Below are 20046 nucleotides of genomic sequence, written 5' to 3'. Positions count from 1 at the left end.
TACACAGCAAATGCTTTCCCAACTGAGCTGTCTCCCCAGCCCTAACCTTTTTATATTACAAAAAAAAATCAATTTATGTATCTTTGATCATTAAAAGGCTGTAGTAGTAATAGTGGCTGTAATAATAGGTAAAAGCGACAGTAGCTAGAGAAAAGAGAACTTGAGTTTACAGAGCCCGGATCCTGCTCATTTGGGTGACCAGATTTGTCACAATTGTCACAATTTATCTTTTAAAACAACAGTGTAAACTCACCATTAACTTTTTTTTTTTTTTTTTTTTTTTTTTTTTTTTTTTTTTTGAGACAGGGTTTTTCTGCATAGTCTTGGCTGTCCTGGAACTCACTCTGTAGACCAGGCTGGCAGAAATCCGCCTGCCTCTGCCTCCCAAGTGCTGGAACTAAAGGCATGTGCCACCACTGCCCAGCTACCATTAACCTTTTTATGTGCTTTCAGTCTATCAGATCCCTATGTGTACAGACATGCTCCTTTGTACAGAGGATGCTCTCACATGGTTTCGATCATTTAGTCAGCTGTATTGTATTTAGGCATATATCATAAATATCCTATTACATTAGTAGCATGTCCTGCATTGTGAGTTTTAATAAGCACCCCCAAACCCTGTTATACCCTGTCAACTTATTTAGCCATTCCTTTCTTGTTGCATGGGCAGGGTCCCTGCTGACTCTTCGCTGGTAAAAATCACAGTTATCGTGTGAACCATGTAAACGTTGCTTCTCGTTATCAATTATTCATTTCCCCCTAGACCACTGAGTCTCTATAGCTTGGTAATCTAGACTCCAAGATGACTTAATTATTCTACCCCATGGTGGATCAGTTGTCTAAGTGACTCACTTAGATGTGCGAGGCCAGGCCAGCAGTTTTGCACTTTGTCCAGTCACAGACTGCTACTGTGCCTAGTTTTTTTTTTCTTTTATCTTTTAATTTAAATTTTTGTTCACAGCTATAAAAATAAGAGACTAGGGAAAGGAGCCTCTTTCTCGAAACTCTGGATCCCGTGGATTTACCAACTGTAAAGACTTCCTAAATAGAAAAGCTTCGTGTAGAAGCAGGGCCACAGCACTTATAAACTCATAGTAGCTATGGTTGCCTGCACACCAGCTCAAACCAGTCAGCGTTCTAACATGGGGTGGGATGGGTTCGTGAGCCTGGCTCAAAAAATAAGGTGGGCGGGAAGGATACCCAAGGGGCCCACTCACTCAGAGGAGAAGGGGAGGGGAGTGGAGAGAGGGAATCTGAGGGGGGACCAGAAGGGGACAGGGAATATTTGGGATGTTAATAAATAAATAAGGTGGAGGGAGGATAATAGAGGTTGATCTCTGGTCTCCAGATACATGTGTGCAAACATAAATACACACACAGACACCACGCATACCACGTGCACACTCCCCCGACCCCCACACCTCTACACACACAGACAGCCACACATTTAGTGAGGAATAGATTTGACAGAAAACTTCAGCCATGTGTAGAAATGAGCTCTGAGGATCATGTTTTCATGATTCAGGACACGCCCTGAGCCCTACCACCATGACACGTGCCAACCTGTCTCCTCAGAAGTGGGTCTCGAGAGCTGCCACGCGGGACATGCCATTCAGCTCTCTGTAGGATACTTGGAATGCACCCACTGTGAACTGTACCCTCCCAGGTCACTGGAGCTGGGGGCTGCCCTGCCATCTTGGTCTTTCGCTTCCCCTTGTATGGAGGAAAACACAGTACTTCTAATGACACCCTAATAAAGCACTTTTCAACAAGCCACAAGCATTCATCCTACAGCTACTATTTTGGGATTCTCTCTTGAGTTTGAGAATGTTTGTATTCTTCTCATCCCCCACCCCCCACCAGCTGAGCTTAAATGAAAAGCAATATTCGATCACATAATTCAGCTAATTGCCTTTGGATGTTGGCAACGACAACTAATTCCATCTAATTTGATATTCTGTGGCAAGCTGAGAAACCTGTTGAACTAATACAATGAGACTATTTTTTTTGTTGTTGTTGTTATCAGATGGTGTTACTAACCATGTGGATCTTATTTTGGCCATGCTTGCTCTAAGTTGCTCTTCAGCTGTGGCAGGTAGGAAGTAAGAATAGAATTTTGCCCCGCCAGAAGTCTAGACCTATCATAGCCCCACAGAAGAGGGCTTTGGGTCAGCTTTAGAGTCACATAGGCAGGCATGGATATAAGGCTTATTCCTATGCCTTATTTGTAGCGTCCTCGTAGGGAGTCATCACCCTTTTTGGAGTCTTCATTTATGAAACATGAAGATTTATTGCTTTTACTGACACAAAATATTCTTATATATTTATTGATACAGTATAACAATCCAGTACATGTGTATAATGTACAATGATGATTTCAGTGATTAGCATTTCTAATGGCTCAGCATTTATCATTTCTATGCAATTTCAAGACTTAATTTTTTTAAAACTTTGTGGGGTGTGTGTGTGTGCGCGCGCATGTGCATATTTACATTTGAGTGTGAGTTCCGTGTGATTGTGAGCTGCCTGGCATGGATACTAGAAAGCAAGCTCAGGTCTTTTGTACAAGCAGCACCCTCTCTACGTCACCGAGTCATCTCTCTAGCCCCTCGGACTTACTATAGAACGGTAGCACTGAGGACAGTGTGACATTGGAGACAAAATAAACCATTGGTCAGTGGGACAGAATAGAATCCAGAAGCAGATCCCACAGACATAGCCAGCAGTGTAATTACAAAAGCAATTTAATGAAGAAAAGATGGAGTCTCAACAGATTCTGTTAAAACAGACTTCTCTTTGTCCCTAAACTAAAGCAAAACTTCAGCTTCTCTTTCCTGCCTGGTAGAAACTAATTCGGAATGGAACTTGAGTTTCTAAATTATCCATAACCCAGGACATGTTAAGCCCAGAGGCTGCTCAGAAGAGTGGAATCTTTACAGGAAAAAAAAAATGGGTTTACTTTATAAGTTCTCAAAATAGAGATACATGTAAACACTAGTGACTCTGATATAATCCTATTGGTGTTAGTGAAAAAAAAAATTAGATATTTTAAAGAATAGAACTTGGAAAAGCTACTCAAACATATTTTATTATCTGTAGTATTTGAAAATAATCAAAATATACCAAACCTGTCCAGTGCAGCCTGACTGGATAATCCTGTTCCTTGAAGGCTGCTTGAGAAGGGTCCTGAAAATGGTATCAATGTGGTCTTTTTGCTGTCTGCGGCTTCATTGTCTCTCATGAATATATCAAAGATAGTCTTAATTTCTTAAGGGATCCGTTAGAGCCTTTGAGAAATGAGACAAGTAATCAGAAGCATAGTAGGGAGTCTACCTTTCCCTGTGTCTGCCTGTGCTTCATTCCAGTCGTAGAGCGAGAGCTTGCTGGGAGGCCTTTTGGGGATCACAACCTAAATAGTCACTTGATCTCTGCCAGAGGTGGTGAACAGCTGTTGACGGAAATGGCTGACATCCGTACACGTGTGAAATAGTAAGACAAAGCATACCCACTCAAGCCCATGCTGTTCGCTCTCTGTTCCTCCCCAGAGCTGTGACAGAGAGCATCAACCAGCTTATCATGTTGTGCACTCAGCAAGCCCCTGGGCAGAAGGAGTGTGACAACGCCCTGCGTGAGCTCGAGGTGAGTGCCCTGCTAGGCTAGAAGGGTAGGAAAGCCTGCCAGGAGCCCAGTCTCCCCGAGACTGTGGCTGACTCGTCTCTCTTCTATCTATGCCTCTGTCTCTTCTAGGTGGAAGGAGCTAGAGAAAATGGCATTTTATACTATTTTTATCAGGATTTCTCCTTGTTCCTACTAGACCAACATGTATTTTGTTTATTAAAGGATTTTTCAGTTCAAACAGGAAGTGGTGTTGAGTGTAGGCTGTCAATGAGCAGACGTTGCCTACAAACTATTAAAGAGATTATTCTTGGATAACCAACCGATAACCAGGAGAGAAACAGAGCTTGGGGCTGGAGAGACAACTCAGTTGGTAAAATACTTACCACAAACCAGGAACACCTGAGTTCTAACTCCAGACCACACATACAAAAGTTTCTCATGGTGGTGGAGAAAGTTGAAACAGGCAGATCCACTAGGCTTCCTTGCCAGACACTGGCCTACGTGGTGAGCTCCAGGCCAGTGAGGCAAAGTTGATGGCACCTGAGGAATAGCACCTGAAGTTGACCTCTGGCCTCCACGCCCATGTGCACACATCTTCACACAATTGTGTCCACCTACATTTTTTTTTAAATTTAAATTTTTTTTTTTTATTTCATGTATGTGAGTACACTGTAGCTGTCCCCCGACACACTAGAAGAGGGCATCAGATCCGACTGCAGATGGTTGTGAGCCACCATGTGGTTGCTGGGATTTGAACTCAGGACCTCTGGAAGAGCAATTAGTGCTCTTAACCACTAAGCCATCTCCCCAGCCCCCAGTCCACCTACATTTTATTCTGCCACATGTAAGGGACACACTGGAGGGGGTCAAAGGGTGCATTTGCCTCTTTATAACTTAGGAGGCTCCTCTTGGCACTTGTGGGTACCTTTTGACGTGCATTCATGGTGTGTGTTTGTGTCTGAAGTTATGCAGCGCTTCTCAGAAAGTCTGCAAGCAAAGAAAGCCATTATGCCTGCTCATCTGGAAAGCAGGCCTTACCTACCCAGAGTCAATTGGATGGGCCCAGCGTATCTCAGTAGACATAGATTGCTTGTACCTATCGTTCTTCTGGTCGTCCTCATGGCTAGCATGGGTCTGACTTGGTGGGAATTCCCATGGCAGCTTCTGAATGCTTGCTCAGGGCCATGATGGTAGTGATAACCAGAGTTGAAGTGAAAGGGGTCCAGGAGGGCAGGGCTGTAGCATTTGAACATTATTAGGAATGGTTCTTACATGTGTTCTAGTATGCTTTCCGTTGCTGTGATAAACACCATAACTGAAGGCTTACAATAGCTGTACAGTTCGTCACTGAGGGAAGCCCAGGCAAACTCAAGGCAGGAACTTGAAGCAGAAACCACTAAAGAACACTGCATACTGGCTTCCTTCCAGGCTCATGCCCTCGAGAAAGCTCGGCTTTCTCGTACAGCTCAGCCCTATATGCCTAGTGATGGTGCCCCTCATGATGGCCTGGGCTACATCAGTTAGCAATCAAGACAATGCCTGGTGACTTACTCACAGTCCCGGCTCATGGAGGCTTTAGATGGAGTTCCTTCTTTCCAACATGTGTTGGGTTGACAACCAAACTCAGCCATTACACATGAGCTGTTCACCGCCTTAGCTTGTCCAGTAGCTCATCCCACCTTCTCAATATGTATGACACATACGTAGTTGGTCTAAATAAGATTTGTTAGCGTGGGTACCCTGTGCTTTAAAGGCTTCTCGGGATTATTGGTTCTGAAAACATTTCGGTTATCCAAGAAGAGGCTTTCGATAAAATAATCTCCAGCCTTGTGCAGCCCTCTTCCCTGTGCCTTTGAATGGATTCGTATCATCAGCTCCCATTATCCCACGTGCACCCTTTGGAACTCAGCTCGGTTGTCACTTTCTTGACTGTGTCTCCAGAGGCTGCTGGCTGGTAGTGTGCAGTCTCCAGATGATGAGCACAGTCAAGGACCCATCCCCAGGCTGCCAATCAAAGGAAGAACTCCTCATGGGTAGTGATCCAAGGTCATGGAGAAAGCTAGTGATGATTTTTACTGATTTTGGAGAGACAGAAAAACTGACGTCTACCGGCTTCCTGAGTGGTGCCTCAGCAAGAGTAGATACTTTCTACTCTTCTCAAGTCAATAACAAATGAGCCGTCCCAGTGGGCCACCTTTGGGGGTCACGTTCTTCCATGTACTTCCATTAGAAGGCTCCAGAACTGAAATATTGAGAGTCCTTCTTAACCAGAACAAAGGTGCATTCGGAACATAAGCTCTCCAGGGTCACCTAAATTGTGTTAGCCAACAATGCATTAACTTCAAACTTTCTTCTAAAAGTCCTCCTGCAGGCCAGTGTGGTACACATGCCTTAAATCCGAGCAATCCGGAGGCAAAGACCAGGCCAGCTTGTTCTACAAAGTGAGCTCCTGGATAGCCATGGCTTTTTTATACAGAGAAACACTGTCTTGTAAAAACAAAAAATAAAAAAAAAATTTTTTTGAAAAAGCCCTCCCAACTGAACTGATAGCCCCACCCCTGGCAGCAGTAACCTGAGGCCCCCTGCCCCTGCCACCACTGTTTGGCGGACAAGGAATCTGAAGTCTTGACACCCTGGTTTCAGTTCCTCCTATGACTCTAAATGATTGATCAAATCATTGCCCTAGTCCTAGTCCGTCAACAGGTAGCAATGGTTGTACTTGGCAGGGGGTTTCTTCTGTGCCTCTGGCTCACTTGCTAAGCTTTGTTCTCCTGTGTAGACTGTCAAGGGGATGTTGGAAAACCCGAATGAGCCTGTGAGCGACCTCTCTTACTTTGACTGCATCGAGAGTGTGATGGAGAACTCCAAGGTAAGCCAGTCTGTGTTTGTTACTCTCCTCTCTGCTGAGATAACATACATAACAAGCAGCCTAAAGAAGGCAGGCTTCCTTTCGGCTTAAATCTGAAGATCCAGCCTAACGGCAGGATTATGAGACGGACAGTCTGGTCACACCGCATCTACAGTCAGGAAGCAGAGAGAGATGAATGCAGGTGTTCAGCTCAATTTCTCCTTTTTACAAAGTTTAGGACCCCAGCCTTAGGGATAGTGCCACCAAAGTGGGTCATCCCTCCTTAGTCAACAAAGTCTGGAGACCCCCTCACAGGTATGCCCAGAGCCTTATTTCCTCAGTAATTATAGAGCCTGTCAGGTTGACAGTCAATACTAACTGTGAACTGTCTATGCCAAAATACAGATATCAACGCTGCTCCTCAGTGGGGAGAAACAGAAAGGGGAGAAACTGAGAAAAGGCATCTGCCTCACCCCTGGGTAGCCCAATATGGTGAAATCTTGTCACATGCTCAAGTGTCCTCCACATTCGGGGTCTCTCAGAACTATGTGGAAAGTTGGATAAACACCAGGTGCCAGACCCCACCCCCCAAGGTTTGAAGTCTGTGTGTTTCTGAGGGGCTCCCAGTCCTGCCTCTGTGGTCTAGGAACTTCTTTGAGAACTCCTGCTTTGAGAACTCCAGAGATGGGTCTCACTGTGAATCCAGCCTGCTTTTCTATACTGGAGGCTGAACTGCTGTTTCAAGTCCTCCTGTGACCTTGGCATGAGAGCGCCTCATTTGTATTTTGTGCTATCTAGTCGTAGCATACAGTTTTTGAGGGGAGTAAATATTAGGAGTTTTGGGTGGTCAGGAAGAGAAGTATGTTAAAAATTACAATGGCTTCAAGGCCTTCCTTGGTGAGATCTGATTCCTTGCTGTTTAATTGGGGGAAGATGGGAATAAAGAAAAGGCGATCTGAAGTAGTCATGCAGAACAGGAGATTAGATCTCCTTTTCCTCCAACAAGGCGGGTTGTGTGCAGCCTTGAAGGAAAATGTTGTTTTTATATAGATCATTCAGGAATAATCAAAGATTTCATGGCCAAGGTCTGAGAAAGGTTAGCTAAGAGACAAAGAGAAAGAGGACAGAATCTAGGGTGGTTCGAGTCATGGTTCAATAGATCTCCCTGGTTCACTACCTTGGTTTCAGCCGTAAGGGGACCCCTGATAATCTTGCTTCTGTCGCTCACCTCTGGCCCCTACATTCTAAATCGCTTGGTTAGATTTGCTAAGGATCGCATTAATACAAGTGCTTTTGCTCAGACAACAGTATCATGCTGTACACCAAGATGACAGCTTGTATTCCAAGATTAGAATCAGCCACAAAGAAAAGGGGGAAACATAGGAATTCAGTTAAACTTAAAACTTAACTGCCCCAGGACACATCCCAGGAGGAGCACATTCCTTAGTCTGAGGACACCTGCTGGATTACCCTGCTGGATTAACCAGAGGAAGAAGGGAGAGGCTGATTAATATTCCTCAGACCACAGGGAAGTGAACCCACCTGCAGGTGGGGAAGGCCCAGAGCACATTGACACATTCCACAGGATAGACCAACCCTTGACACTTACAGACAAGGGAGGTCCTTGCCACCTCATTCCCCCAAAGACCAATCAGTTTAAAAGTCACACTGTTCTACCAATCATAGTGTGTCTAGACACTGTTTCTCTAGTCCGCCTCTTAAACTGTATAAAAACTGCTCTTAGCTTTAGCTCAGGGTTCCTCTTGCCTGTGTGTGTGTGTGTGTGTGTGTGTGTGTGTGTGTGTGTGTGTGTGTGTGAACCCCAGTGCACTGGTTATTATCATTAAACCTCATGTTTTAGCAGTGGGAAAAAAGAAACGGCAATAGTGAGGGCGATATCAGGGAGCAATAATGAAGGAGAAAGCTCAAGAATCACAAAGCGCCAGTGATATCCCAGAGAGACGGTTGGCAGTTGAACTTCTGTCACCTGTGCACACTGGTTTTCATCACTTCACACTTGTCGAACCATCTGTATTGGGGTCAGGAGGACTCAGTTTGTGTTAGGCTAAGACAAGAATTTCCTCTGTTCAGCTACTTTCATGGAGTAAAGGGCTGTCTGAATGGAGAGTGCATATGACTTAAATACTTAAAGTCAGAAAATTCCTTTGTTTTTTTAAAGACACGGCCTCATGTAGCTCAGGCTAGCCTTGAACATGGCCTTTGAAGCATGACTCTGACTCCCCTGCTCTCACTGCCCAAAGTGCTGGAATTGCAGGTGTGTACCTCCACAGTTGAACCGTTGAACCCAAGGCTTCGTGCTAGGCTAGCATTCTCCCAACTGAGCTCAGCTCCCCCCAAGGAAGGGTCTCTTCTTAAAGAGTTAGGGGCAAGGGTAAAATCCTGTGCTTCCAAACACTCCCTAGCTACCTTGCTCTGTACATCTTTATGTAAACTCAATTATTTTATATATTTAAAAAATTATAGTAATTTATTTTGTTTCTTCTTCAAAGTGGCCTATGGTCTCAGGAAGAATTCTACATCACAGAAACTTGACAATGTCATCTCTCGCCCAAGGGTGAATGAATGTTTCCTACTCTATAATCTATGGCCTTGGGAAACACAAACTCTCCTTGTGGCAGTGGCCAAAGCCCAGAGAGGACAGGGCACCAGATTTGGGGTAGATGTCCTGCTCTGCCCATGTGACCTTCTGTATGATCTTTAGAGGACATTTGAGTTCCCTAAGTTGCACACTGACTGTGACAATCCTTATCAGGCCTTATTTGGAAGACCCCCCCCCCAAAAAAAAAAAGGAATATACCAGTGCTTTTCAAAACTTGATAAAATCAGTCATACAAGGAAGAGTGTGCCTTCTACTTTCTGGTTAGAATTTCAAGTCCAGTTCCTTGAATGTGAGTTTATGCTCTTAGAAGTAAATAGTTCTCAGATTGGGCCATGTGCCAGTGAGAGGCTTTGTGTAGATTATACATGATGATTTCTGTATGTTCACTGAACCCCCAGGAGAATCTGATAACCTTTGGATGAAAGGTTTGGATTCCTTTTATGTGTTTGTCTTCATCATAGAGAGGCGGTGTAATTCTCTCCAATCTCTCTTGGGTACAGTAAAGGCAAAGATGACAAATGTTTTAAATTAAGTCGCGTTGAGTATTAAAGCAGCAGGGTAACCTCCTGCAGCCCTGGGATGGGATACAAACTCAATGACTAGTTTCTGTTTTGCAGGTTCTGGGCGAGTCAATGGCAGGGATTTCACAGAATGCCAAGACTGGAGACCTCCCTGCCTTCGGAGAATGTGTAGGGATTGCATCCAAGGCTCTCTGTGGGCTGACAGAGGCAGCAGCCCAGGTGAGAGCCCTGTGCACACCTTCTTTCCAGCTTGTGCCCTAGGACATAATACATACTCCTGAGGGAGACCTGCTTCAGCTCCTCCAAGCACTGAGATGGGAACCATGGGGAAGCTGATGGCTTCTGGGTGGGTGGGCATATAGGCAGAATACCCGCCAGTGCTTCTGGGCGCATGCAGGGAGGAAAGTGAGACTGTACAAATACTGCAGACCTGACACCCAGAGGTCAAAGCAGTTTTTAAAAGCCAGTGTCCTAGATAAATTGTTCCATGGAGAAGAATAAGTATTGAGTAATTAAAAGGCCCTCAGTCTTTAGAACTGCATGTTAGCCACATTCTTCAGAATAAAAAGAAGAAAAATTCAGCCCAATCATGCAGAGCTATGATATGATATTTACCACCTTCCTTTGGCTGACCTTGTCCGTTTCAAGTCATGATTGGGACCGTATAACAAAAACTTTAAAGATGGCAGCATTTAGCTCAAAGAGTTTCACACTGATGGTTAAGCTTGAACTTGGGAGATTTCACTTGCTCAAAGTCAAACATCCCTAATTGAAAGAGAAGATTCCTAACCTTGACCCTGCCCCTCAAACCACCCGAGCTCATTCTCTGTGAGTTATTTCCTAGTACGTCCAAAGGGAACCCAAAGAAACAGCCTTCTCTGCAACCATCCTGTTGGAGCAGATGTTATCCTTCCTTCCTTCCTTCCTTCCTTCCTCCCTCTCTTTCTCCCCGCCCCCATTTTCTGAGTCATCCCATTTGTCTTACTTGATTGCCTAAGCCAAGACTCTAACTGCCATTGGAAATAGTGACCCAGGCAAGGTCCCCCTGGGTTAGGAAACCTTTGGGCAGCCAAGGCCCTAGGATGAACTGACTCAGAGGCTCTGTGTGTCAGTTTGCACTGGCTTTCTTCCGCCTCTTCTGACTATAAGCCACAGCCAGCATCACACTAAAGGCAGGCATCGTCATGGTCATATGATGGCTGCCAGCAGCTGTGCAAGCTGCACCCGTCCGTGTCCATGCCCCACAGAAGAGCATCTCAAAGGCTTTCTCTTAAGAACAAGGAGGCTTTGTTCCCTGATGCCTGCAGCAAACTCCTGATGGTATGTCAAACTGGCATAGTCCTGTCTGTCACCATGTCATCATTGGCGAGAGGGATGAGCTTACTTTGGGTAGCTTGCCCTAAAGAGTACCTGAGCTTGCCAGCTGCCAGTACACTGCAGACGATTGTCTTCCACGGCTCATGGAGGAGCCTGGAACCTGAGGTGTGATTTTTACTCTTCTTTTTCTAGGCTGCGTACCTGGTTGGCATCTCTGATCCAAACAGCCAGGCAGGCCACCAAGGCCTGGTGGACCCCATCCAGTTTGCCAGGGCTAACCAGGCGATCCAGATGGCATGTCAAAACTTGGTGGACCCTGGCAGCAGCCCATCACAGGTAACCAGGGAAGGATGTGGGGCATGTGATCTCTTGGTGAGTGATGGGAGATGGGAAAATGAGGAGAGAATCCTGTGTTTTCAGGGCTTGCAAACCCAGATGACTGCAGCTATACAGATAATAACTGTTCTCATTTCATGAAATGCCCTGACCAAAAAAGCAACTTGGGAGCAGAGAGAACGTGTATGCCTCTGGTCAGCTTGCTTTCTCTACTCTTACCCAGTTCAGCACACAGGAAATGGTGCCTCCTACTTTTAGGTTCCGTTAAGGTCATCAAGACAGTCCCCACTGGCATGCCTGTTGAGATTCTCCTTCCCCAGGTGGTTCTAGGCTATGTCAGGTTGACAAATGAACTACCCATCACAATGACCAGGAAAGTATTGCAAATGTGGTAAAGGCAAGAATATACTTATCTATAGGTTCTGAGAAGCAACAGAGTGAAACATTGTAGCAGAATTCATGAGGAGTCTCTCGGCTGGTTATTGACAGTTTGTTCTTTACTCAGCCCTAAGTCAGCATAGGTGAGACCTGACCTTTACCCCTTTGGTTCTTACTCCATTAGGAGTTTGATTGGGGTGTATTGATAAGATAGAGTATTGTTCTAGTTGCAGTTGCTGTGATAAAACACTCTCAACAAAAACCACTTGGGGAAGAAAGGGTTTATTTCAGCTTCCATCTCCAGGTTACAGTCCGCCATAGAGGGGATGTCAGGGCAGGAGCTCAAGTAGACACCATGGATGAATGCAGTTTATACTGGCTATTCACAGTCTTATGCTCAGCTTGCTTTCTTGTATAGCCCAGGCCCATCTGCTTAGGGACGTGCTGCCCACAGGTTGGCTGGGCCTCACACACTGATTATCAAACAAGACAGTCTCTCAAAGACATGGCCACAGGCCAGTCTGGCTGAAGAAGCTCTTCAGTTGAGGTTCCCTTTTCCCAGATGCCTTCAGGTTGTGTCAAGTTAACAATAAAAACTAACCAGGACAGAGATATATTAGAAGTGTGACAAGTTTTCATGGGTCACTTCAGAGATGATGGCACTGAGCCAAGCCTCAGATTTGAGGTCAGAATCTACAACACAAAAAGGAGCCCGAGAGACATTTGAGGAGCAGATGGTGTGTGTCACATACCTTGGTGCCTGTGGTGTCATGGGGACCTGGTTACATAGGAAAGCAGTATACTGAAAAGAAAGAGAAGTGCCTACTATGGGGTACTAGCCGTAGCCTTGAGAGTAACATGCCCACTATGAACTTAGGCCAGCATTCTTTTTTAATTAATTAATTAATTAATTAATTTTAGGCCAGCATTCTTAAGGCAGTACAAAGATCTAAAAATACAGTACCAGGGCTGTTTGGAGCTGCCACAGCCCAGAGTGTATACTCAGGTGCACTTGAGCCTGTCTAACTCCCACAAAGGGAAGTCTATGGCTTCCAGAGTATTCTGTGTTGAGAATGGGTAGTTGATAGATGGTCCACAGACTATTAGTCATTACCTACAGCTCCCCCTAGGGGGAGGAGGGAGTGGTGCATCTAGCCACTTATTGTACCCATCCTAACCTGTTCCAAGGAGTTGGCCACTAGCGAAAGGTAGCTATTAATCACTAGTAAAATATCTAGTCCAAATAGCAATGACCTGTGAGTGTCTTGTGCATGCTGAATTTCAAAGACTTGGCATGAACCTAAACTTAGAGTATCATATTGCTATTTGTAAATTGGTTATGATGAGCTATTTTGGATATACAGAGTTAAATAAACTATATTACTTAATTTATGACTCTTGTTTCTCTACTCATTTTAGTGTACCTACTCGCAGACTTTTAAAACAGATGTCTTAGGTCTTGGCCTGAGGCCTGGGCCTTAGACTCTGGGGTTCCAAGGACTAGCTGACCTTATGCCCTTTGAGTGGGGCCTTGGACTCTGGGGTTCCAAGGACTAGCTGACCTAATGCACTTTGAGAGTGGGGCCCAGTACCTCCTTCCCCTTTCTATTCTCACTCTCTCTTGCTTCATGTTTCTTGCTTTTTGCTTCCTCAGAGTGACTTTAGGCACAGCAGAGCTAGACAAATGAGACTGCACAGATTCGGGACATGTGGGCTGCAGAGAGATGCAGGCTTCTCTGCACTGGCATGTGTGGCCTCCACCCCTAATCCGGCTCCATGCTTTGTAGGTTCTGTCAGCTGCCACTATCGTGGCCAAGCACACCTCAGCCTTATGCAATGCCTGCCGAATCGCCTCATCCAAGACGGCCAACCCTGTTGCCAAGAGGCATTTCGTCCAGTCAGCCAAGGAGGTTGCCAACAGCACCGCTAACCTGGTCAAGACCATCAAGGTAGGTGACTGCATTGCAGGCCTTGTCGGTCCCTGTACAGAGAGGAGAGAGGAGTATGGCTAAGTCTCTATCTCCTAAGATGGATGAGTGGTAAGGTGTAGCCCTTAAGTCATAGGTGGGGAGGGGTCGCTTCCACATACTAATCTGGAAATATTCATCAGGAAAGCCCTACCAGCTACATCTCCACTAACCTTCGTGGTGGTAAGTAGGGAGCCACTCCCAATTTTGCAGCTAGGAGGTTAGGGCCTGAAGTTGGGGGAGGGGAGATTAGGGTCCTTTCTTAGTGCTTTGTGTGGGTATAGCCTGTGTGTACTTGGTGTGGTTTTGAGAGGTCTGATGGGGGCTTTGTGTCACTGTTGTTGGAGACTTTTGGCCAAAAGAGAATATGGAAGAGAAAGGAAACAGGAAATTATAAAGCAACTAGATTTTTAAAAATCACTTTGGAGCTGGAGAGATGGCCCAGTGTGTAAAGTGCTGGCCCTGCAAACATGAAGACTGGAGCTCAAATCTCTACAGCCCTTGTAAAAGCCTGGCACATTAGTGCACATCTGTATTCCCAGAGCTGGCCCAGCAAAGGTGTACGAGTTAAAGTCCATGGGTAGATGAGGGGTCGGGGGTCGGGGGTCAGGGTCAGACTCCCTTGCGTTGAGTTGGTCAGACAGCGGTCTCTATAGGTGGGTGCTCTAAGCAAGCTAGGACTGTGCACGGATCAGGTAGCTGATCTTGTAGGAAAACAGCCAAAACTTGGACAGCAAACCACAGGCACGCACCCCAGTGTCATCTCGGTCCCCACCCCCAGACTTCAAAGGAGCATTGTTTTGGGAGACAAGATACCAGATCTGTGTAAACTCTCCGTGCTGAGAGGAGAGGGACTGTTGGTCTGTGTGGTGTGCTGGAGTAAGTGAAAGGAGAGCGTGACCACTCCCAGGTGTGGTTGAGGAAAAGGGTTTTATTGTAGATATGAGGGGAATATATCCAGAGACATCTGGAAGAGTCCAGACTGAACTCAGCCAGAAGAGGAGAGAGGGCAAGCTGACCAAGAGAGGAACATGTGCCCTGGTATGCTACTGGGTGCCACAGTCGTTTGTCTCAGGCTTCTCTGAGACCTAACACTAGGTACTTGCTTTACCACATAGCAACACCCCCAGCCTGACTTCAGTAAAAGGGATTCCAACCTTACTGCAACCTGACTTTTTTTCTTTCTCTGCAAAAATCTCTGTACAGCCCCCATGCAGAAGTCAGAGTGAGCCTTGCAGAGGCCAAAGGAAAGAGCATCCATCCGGCCTGCAGCAGCTGGAAGCTGACTGGTGAGAGCAAGGCCAGTTAGCCCAGTCAGCAGTTCCTTAGCTGTTTCAACAGAGAGTCATTTTAAAAGCAAACAAAAGGCCTCTGTGCTTGAAGGGTACAAGAAACTAGATGGAAAATGAATAAACAAATTAAGTCCAGTGTATGGTATGCTTTGTGTATGTTACCCGGTTTCATGCACACAGCTGTGCTGTGTCTATCATGCCCATTTTGCTGATGGGAAACTGAGGCACAAAGGTTAAGTAACCACCTAAGTAAACCAGCCAATAAATGATAGATGAGAATTCAAGCCCAAGTCCCTGAGCCCCTGTTCTCAGTTCCCATGCTGTTGGGCTCCTTGGAGCAGAGGGGCCGAGCTCATTCCTCCTGCCTGGGGAAAAAGCCCTGGCTGTGTTTACAGAGCGTGAGTATAAGTCTGGGGGCTGAGGGCAGAAAGGACAGTGTCGTTAAAAGCTGTGACATCATTGTTACTTGCTGTAAAATTAACTTTTCTCAGTTAAAAATCACTTTCTGATCATTATAAAGTAGTTCAGGGGAGGGAAAACCTTAGAAACTCCTGCAGCCCCTCTCCCCTGCAACCCCTCTCCCCTGCAGCCCCCCTCTCCCCTGCAACCCCTTTCCCCTGCAGCCCCCCTCTCCCCTGCAGCCCCTCTCTCTCCTGCAGCCCCCTCTCTCCTGCAGCCCCCCCTCTCCTGCAGCCCCTCTCTCCTGCAGTCCCCCTCTCCCCTGCAGCCCCCTCTCCCCTGCAGCCCCTCTCTCTCCTGCAGCTCCCCTCTCTCCTGCAGCCCCTCTCTCTCCTGCAGCCCCTCTCTCTGCTGCAGCCCCTCTCTCTCCTGCAGCCCCTCTCTCTGCTGCAGCCCCCTCTCTCTCCTACAGCCCCTCTCTCTCCTGCAGCCCCTCTCTCTGCTGCAGCCCCCTCTCTCTGCTGCAGCCTCTCTCTGCTGCAGTCCCTCTCTCTCCTGCAGCCCCTCTCTCTGCTGCAGCCCCTCTCTCTCTGCTGCAGCCTCTCTCTGCTGCAGTCCCTCTCTCTCCTGCAGCCCCTCTCTCTCCTGCAGCCCCTCTCTCTGCTGCAGTCCCTCTCTCTCCTGCAGCCTCCCTCTGCTGCAGCCTCTCTTTCCTGCAGCCTCCTCACTTTTAAATTCTGCTCTGTCATTAAGATCTTAGGATGGAATCTTCTTAAATTCTGCTCTGTCGTTAAGATCTTAGGATGGAATCTTCTTTCACATTCTCCTCACAGTGTCAGTCCCTCTTCCAATCCCTGCAGCAAATGAGCTCATGTGATGGTCCACAAGATAGGCCTGTGGAGGCCTTAGAGTAGAGCTGGGCGATCAGACTGTGGAGCACAGAAAGCCTGCTCCCATGAGCATCTTTGCGAACCAGCATCACTATGAGGGGAACAGAAATGAGCCTATTGCAGCAGCTTGTCAAAAGGTGCCCAGAGTTTCCCGTCTGCACTGTGCAGCAGGGTTCATCGGTCCTGGAGTGCTGCTGCCTTTCACTCACTAGTAAGAAAATGGCAGAAGTTGCATCCTTGGTGCCCCCTGCTCTGTACTGAATGGATAGATATCCTGGTATCAGAAAAGCAAGTGGGTCCTTGGTTTCCTGAATAGTTCAGTACTACAGCTGCACCCCTCACCATCCTTGCTCCTTTACTGTGTTTGCTTTGTACTGTGAGGCTGTGCCCAAACACCAGCCCAGTTGCCACACCCTTCCAGTCCGGAAGAAGGGAGAAAATGGGATGCCACTGGGACCTTACCTCTCTCCTGATAGCTTTTTCTAAACTCCCCAAGCATAGGCCAGCAGGAATGCATTTCAGACCCTCCTACCAGGGAGGGCTCTCGGTGCTGGTGAGTTACAAGGATGCTGGCTGAGCCTGCCCCTGGTCCACACGAGGCCCTCTTGCCTATTTTCTCTCTCTCCATTATGCTCATTACCTAGCCTTGAATCAGATGTGTGGAATGGAATGTTATTTTAAATGTGCAGCCGCTCAGGTCTGAGTGCCAAGTGGAAATTATGCAACCACAGCTTTTGTTCTGCTGAGAAGTTGAAGTTTGGCCTTGTCATTTACCGCAGAGCGATCGAGCACTCAGATTTTTGCAATTAGGCACTTCCAGTGAGTGCCGCAGACACCCTATCCAGCTCCCTCTGATTGAATTTGACTTGGCTGTAAGTATGTTTTCTTGGTCATCCTTATGTTTGGACTGGTAACGTAGAGTTCTTCAGACTGGGGTGGGAACATTCTGGGACATCTTAGGCCTTGCTGTCTTTGATGGCATCTGGGATTTGTAAGGCAGAAGAGAGTTGGAGTCTCAGGTGATGGTTTGACATGACAGCAACTAGCAGGGTGACCTGAGTATATTGTGTCAGTTTTTCCAGGTGCTGGTTTTATTGTGAAAAAGAAGCTGGCATTCGGTGATCTTTAACCCCTTAAGTCCATGGATGTTTTTCCCCACATGCCTGTGAGATTAGACTGAAGACACGAGGAGTATCAGGCTTGGGGGTCTGGAATGCTCCTGTCCCCCCCCCCCCCGTGGGTTTGAATGTGCAACCAAGTGAATTTAACCCTTCAGTTGCTAAAGAGACATTCTGTGATAGGGACAGGCACAAGAAAGCATTTGCAGCTGCTCAGCAGTTCACTGTGGGGCTGACTTGAGTGTCCATTTTACTTGGGTTGCCTCAGTCATATCCAGTGGAGGCAAACTTTGGAAGTGAAATAATAGCTTTACAGATCACCCTTGCTAGTGCCAAATGCATCCTTTTGAGGAAATAGCTTCTCCTTTTTGACAGCCAAAGCAGGTGGATAATACAGGTTCTGGTTGTAGCTATGTTATTCAGTGTCCTGTCCTAGGAACAGCGATAGACTCTGAGATGTGTTTCTTATGATCTGTGCTGAACAAAGGGCGCTGGTCCATGCCTTGAGCCTTGAGATTTATGTCAGGGACATGGGAGTCGTCTTTTTGGTTTGTGTAAGTTCAAATCGTTGGCCACCTAGACAGATGTTTTGTATCCTGGCAGACAGAGAAGGAGGTAGGAAAGGAGCCGGTCTGAGTTCAGAAAGATGACCGGAAGAAAGGAAGCCATGTCATTTTAGCACCCAGGCAGTGTGACTGTGGGGCTGGGGCCCAAGCTCCTCAGACTCCAGAGTTCACTATGGCCAGCCCCTGCTTTCCTCCTTTTCTTGTGCTAGGACCATCTGTATCGGGCACCTGTCAGGTGACACCCACCATACAGCAATGGGAGCATTGCTGTCCCCAGCTTGCTCTGAGACTTGCTCGGTAGCACTCAACCTCAAGGAGGCTGTGATGTTAACAACACAGTGAGGTCAGCCTCTGAGGCAATCCTTTTCTGTGGTGCCAGGGACAGCAGTGTAAGGTACTCTTTTATGAGTACCAGAGGGCAGTTAGAGGTGGGGCCGTGCACATAAGCAAGAAGAAGCAGGCAAGGTTAAGGTGTCCAGTGGGCCTAGAAAAAAGGCTGAATCTAAGTGGTGAGAATAGGGTCTGAGTTTGTTGGGTGAGGGGAGGGTGGTAGCCAAAGCGCGCCAGGCACCATAATTACTGAGGACGGTAAGTGAGCAGACCCATGGGAACTTCTCTGAAAACATTAGCACTGTGGCTGTGTAATTATTATCCCAAGCTGCCAAGACCCTGGCTGCATTGCCGTTGTTATTCAGAAGTGCCCTTCAGACCTGTTTAGCCTCCAGGTGGTTTGTTCACTAATTGTCTAAGTAGGTTTTTATATAGTGCGCACAAGGACTAAATTCAAAGTTTAATTGGTCATTTAACAGGGAAATTTGCATTCTTCTGCAAGCTTAGCTGCCTTCACCTTGTCTCCCTCTGTTAGAAGACAGTGCGCCTGCCATGTTTCACAGCTTGTGTTAGTCCTGAAAAGGCAGGGTCGGTGTTGGAGAGCCTTGCTTGCCGTGTATCCCAGGCCACATCCTAGATTCTCACCAAGCTGGCCATTCATCAGCCACATGGCTGATCACTGGACCCTCTTGTGTTATCTGCCGCCAATTAAATGAAGATGAAGCATAAAATGTATAGAGAATATCATGTGGAGAGCCCATGAATTGTTCCGGCTGAACGTATTTACCACGGCCCTCCAGTGTTACCCAGCTTCTAGCACTTCAGTCAGTATAACCTGTTCTACTTCCTGAGTGAGATTGTGCACTACGCGTGCGTGTGTGTGTGTGTGTGTGTGTGTGTGTGTGTGTATGTGTGTGATGAGTTGGCTGATCTGATCTGAGTTGCCCATTTGGTCGGGCAGGTCTAGTCTGTTCATTCCCATTGGATTCATTCTAAGATGTTGGTGGTTCAGGGATACCATTAGATACAGAACTTAGGTAAGTTGGAAGTGAGGATTGGAGATTGAACTCAGGAGTAGATTCATTCTAGTTTTAATCCCCAGAAACAAACAAAAAAAAGGGAAGGGAGAAAGGAGGGAAGGAAGGAAAGAAGGAAGGAAGACAAGCTGGTCAGAAGTGCCACACTATTTAAAGGATCTTTGTCATTTGGGCAGGAATGGACTTACTCCATTTGGAAATAGAATATTGCATCTCAGAAGCGGAAGAGAAAGTGGCCCGGCAGAGCATGGCTGGAGGGAGGGAAGAGGGAGTCAGTTGACAGCAAGACAGTTGTCCTGTGAGCTGTACGTTTAGATATTCCTTAGGGATTATACCTGGGCCTCTCTGCGTGACAGCAGGGATCTCTCCAGTTGCTTCTTACTTGGTGATGAGCAGTATTCCCAAGGAGCCATCTTCCCTCGCTAGGAGGTGATTGCTATGGCTTAGAAGTGATGTACCTTTCTCAGTGGGATGGATTTCCCGGTTCTTTCCCATTAGGCCCTGGATGGGGATTTCTCTGAAGACAACCGCAATAAGTGTCGAATTGCTACTACGCCCTTGATTGAGGCCGTGGAGAACCTGACAGCGTTTGCCTCAAACCCCGAGTTTGCCAGCATTCCTGCACAGATCAGCTCTGAGGTAGGGAGTCTGCAGCAGTTGAAACTCAAGAGTCATTGGCTAATTCTGTATGAAATAGAATGAGCATGGATAGTTAAAACTGTCAGTGCCCTATGGCCTGTGCTACTGTAGTATGCACAGAATTTTGCAGTACTAAGTACTGTGTTATGTACACATAACTCTGTTACTAT

The 20046-nt window shown here is 46.7% G+C and overlaps 1 protein-coding gene across 7 annotated transcripts in view; it reads left to right on the top strand.

The window, feature by feature from the left end:
* Nucleotides 1–20046, top strand: part of Tln2 (talin 2) — a 412083-nt gene that overhangs the window by 311561 nt on the left and 80476 nt on the right. For 5 of the 7 annotated variants that reach the window (XM_076925417.1, XM_076925418.1, XM_076925416.1 and 2 more), the window contains 6 exons: nucleotides 3546–3639; nucleotides 6398–6487; nucleotides 9704–9826; nucleotides 11117–11260; nucleotides 13426–13587; nucleotides 19736–19876. In XM_076925417.1, coding sequence (XP_076781532.1) covers nucleotides 3546–3639; nucleotides 6398–6487; nucleotides 9704–9826; nucleotides 11117–11260; nucleotides 13426–13587; nucleotides 19736–19876 — 754 coding nt within the window. Of the gene's footprint in view, nucleotides 1–3545; nucleotides 3640–6397; nucleotides 6488–9703; nucleotides 9827–11116; nucleotides 11261–13425; nucleotides 13588–16918; nucleotides 17059–18301; nucleotides 18380–19735; nucleotides 19877–20046 lie in introns of those variants that run through there. The other 2 variants (XM_076925421.1, XM_076925422.1) reach the window with 2 other exon arrangements.

Source organism: Arvicanthis niloticus, chromosome 26 (assembly GCF_011762505.2).
Source record: "Arvicanthis niloticus isolate mArvNil1 chromosome 26, mArvNil1.pat.X, whole genome shotgun sequence".
Lineage (NCBI taxonomy): Eukaryota > Metazoa > Chordata > Mammalia > Rodentia > Muridae > Arvicanthis > Arvicanthis niloticus.
This window is presented reverse-complemented; position numbering and strand designations above follow the sequence as displayed.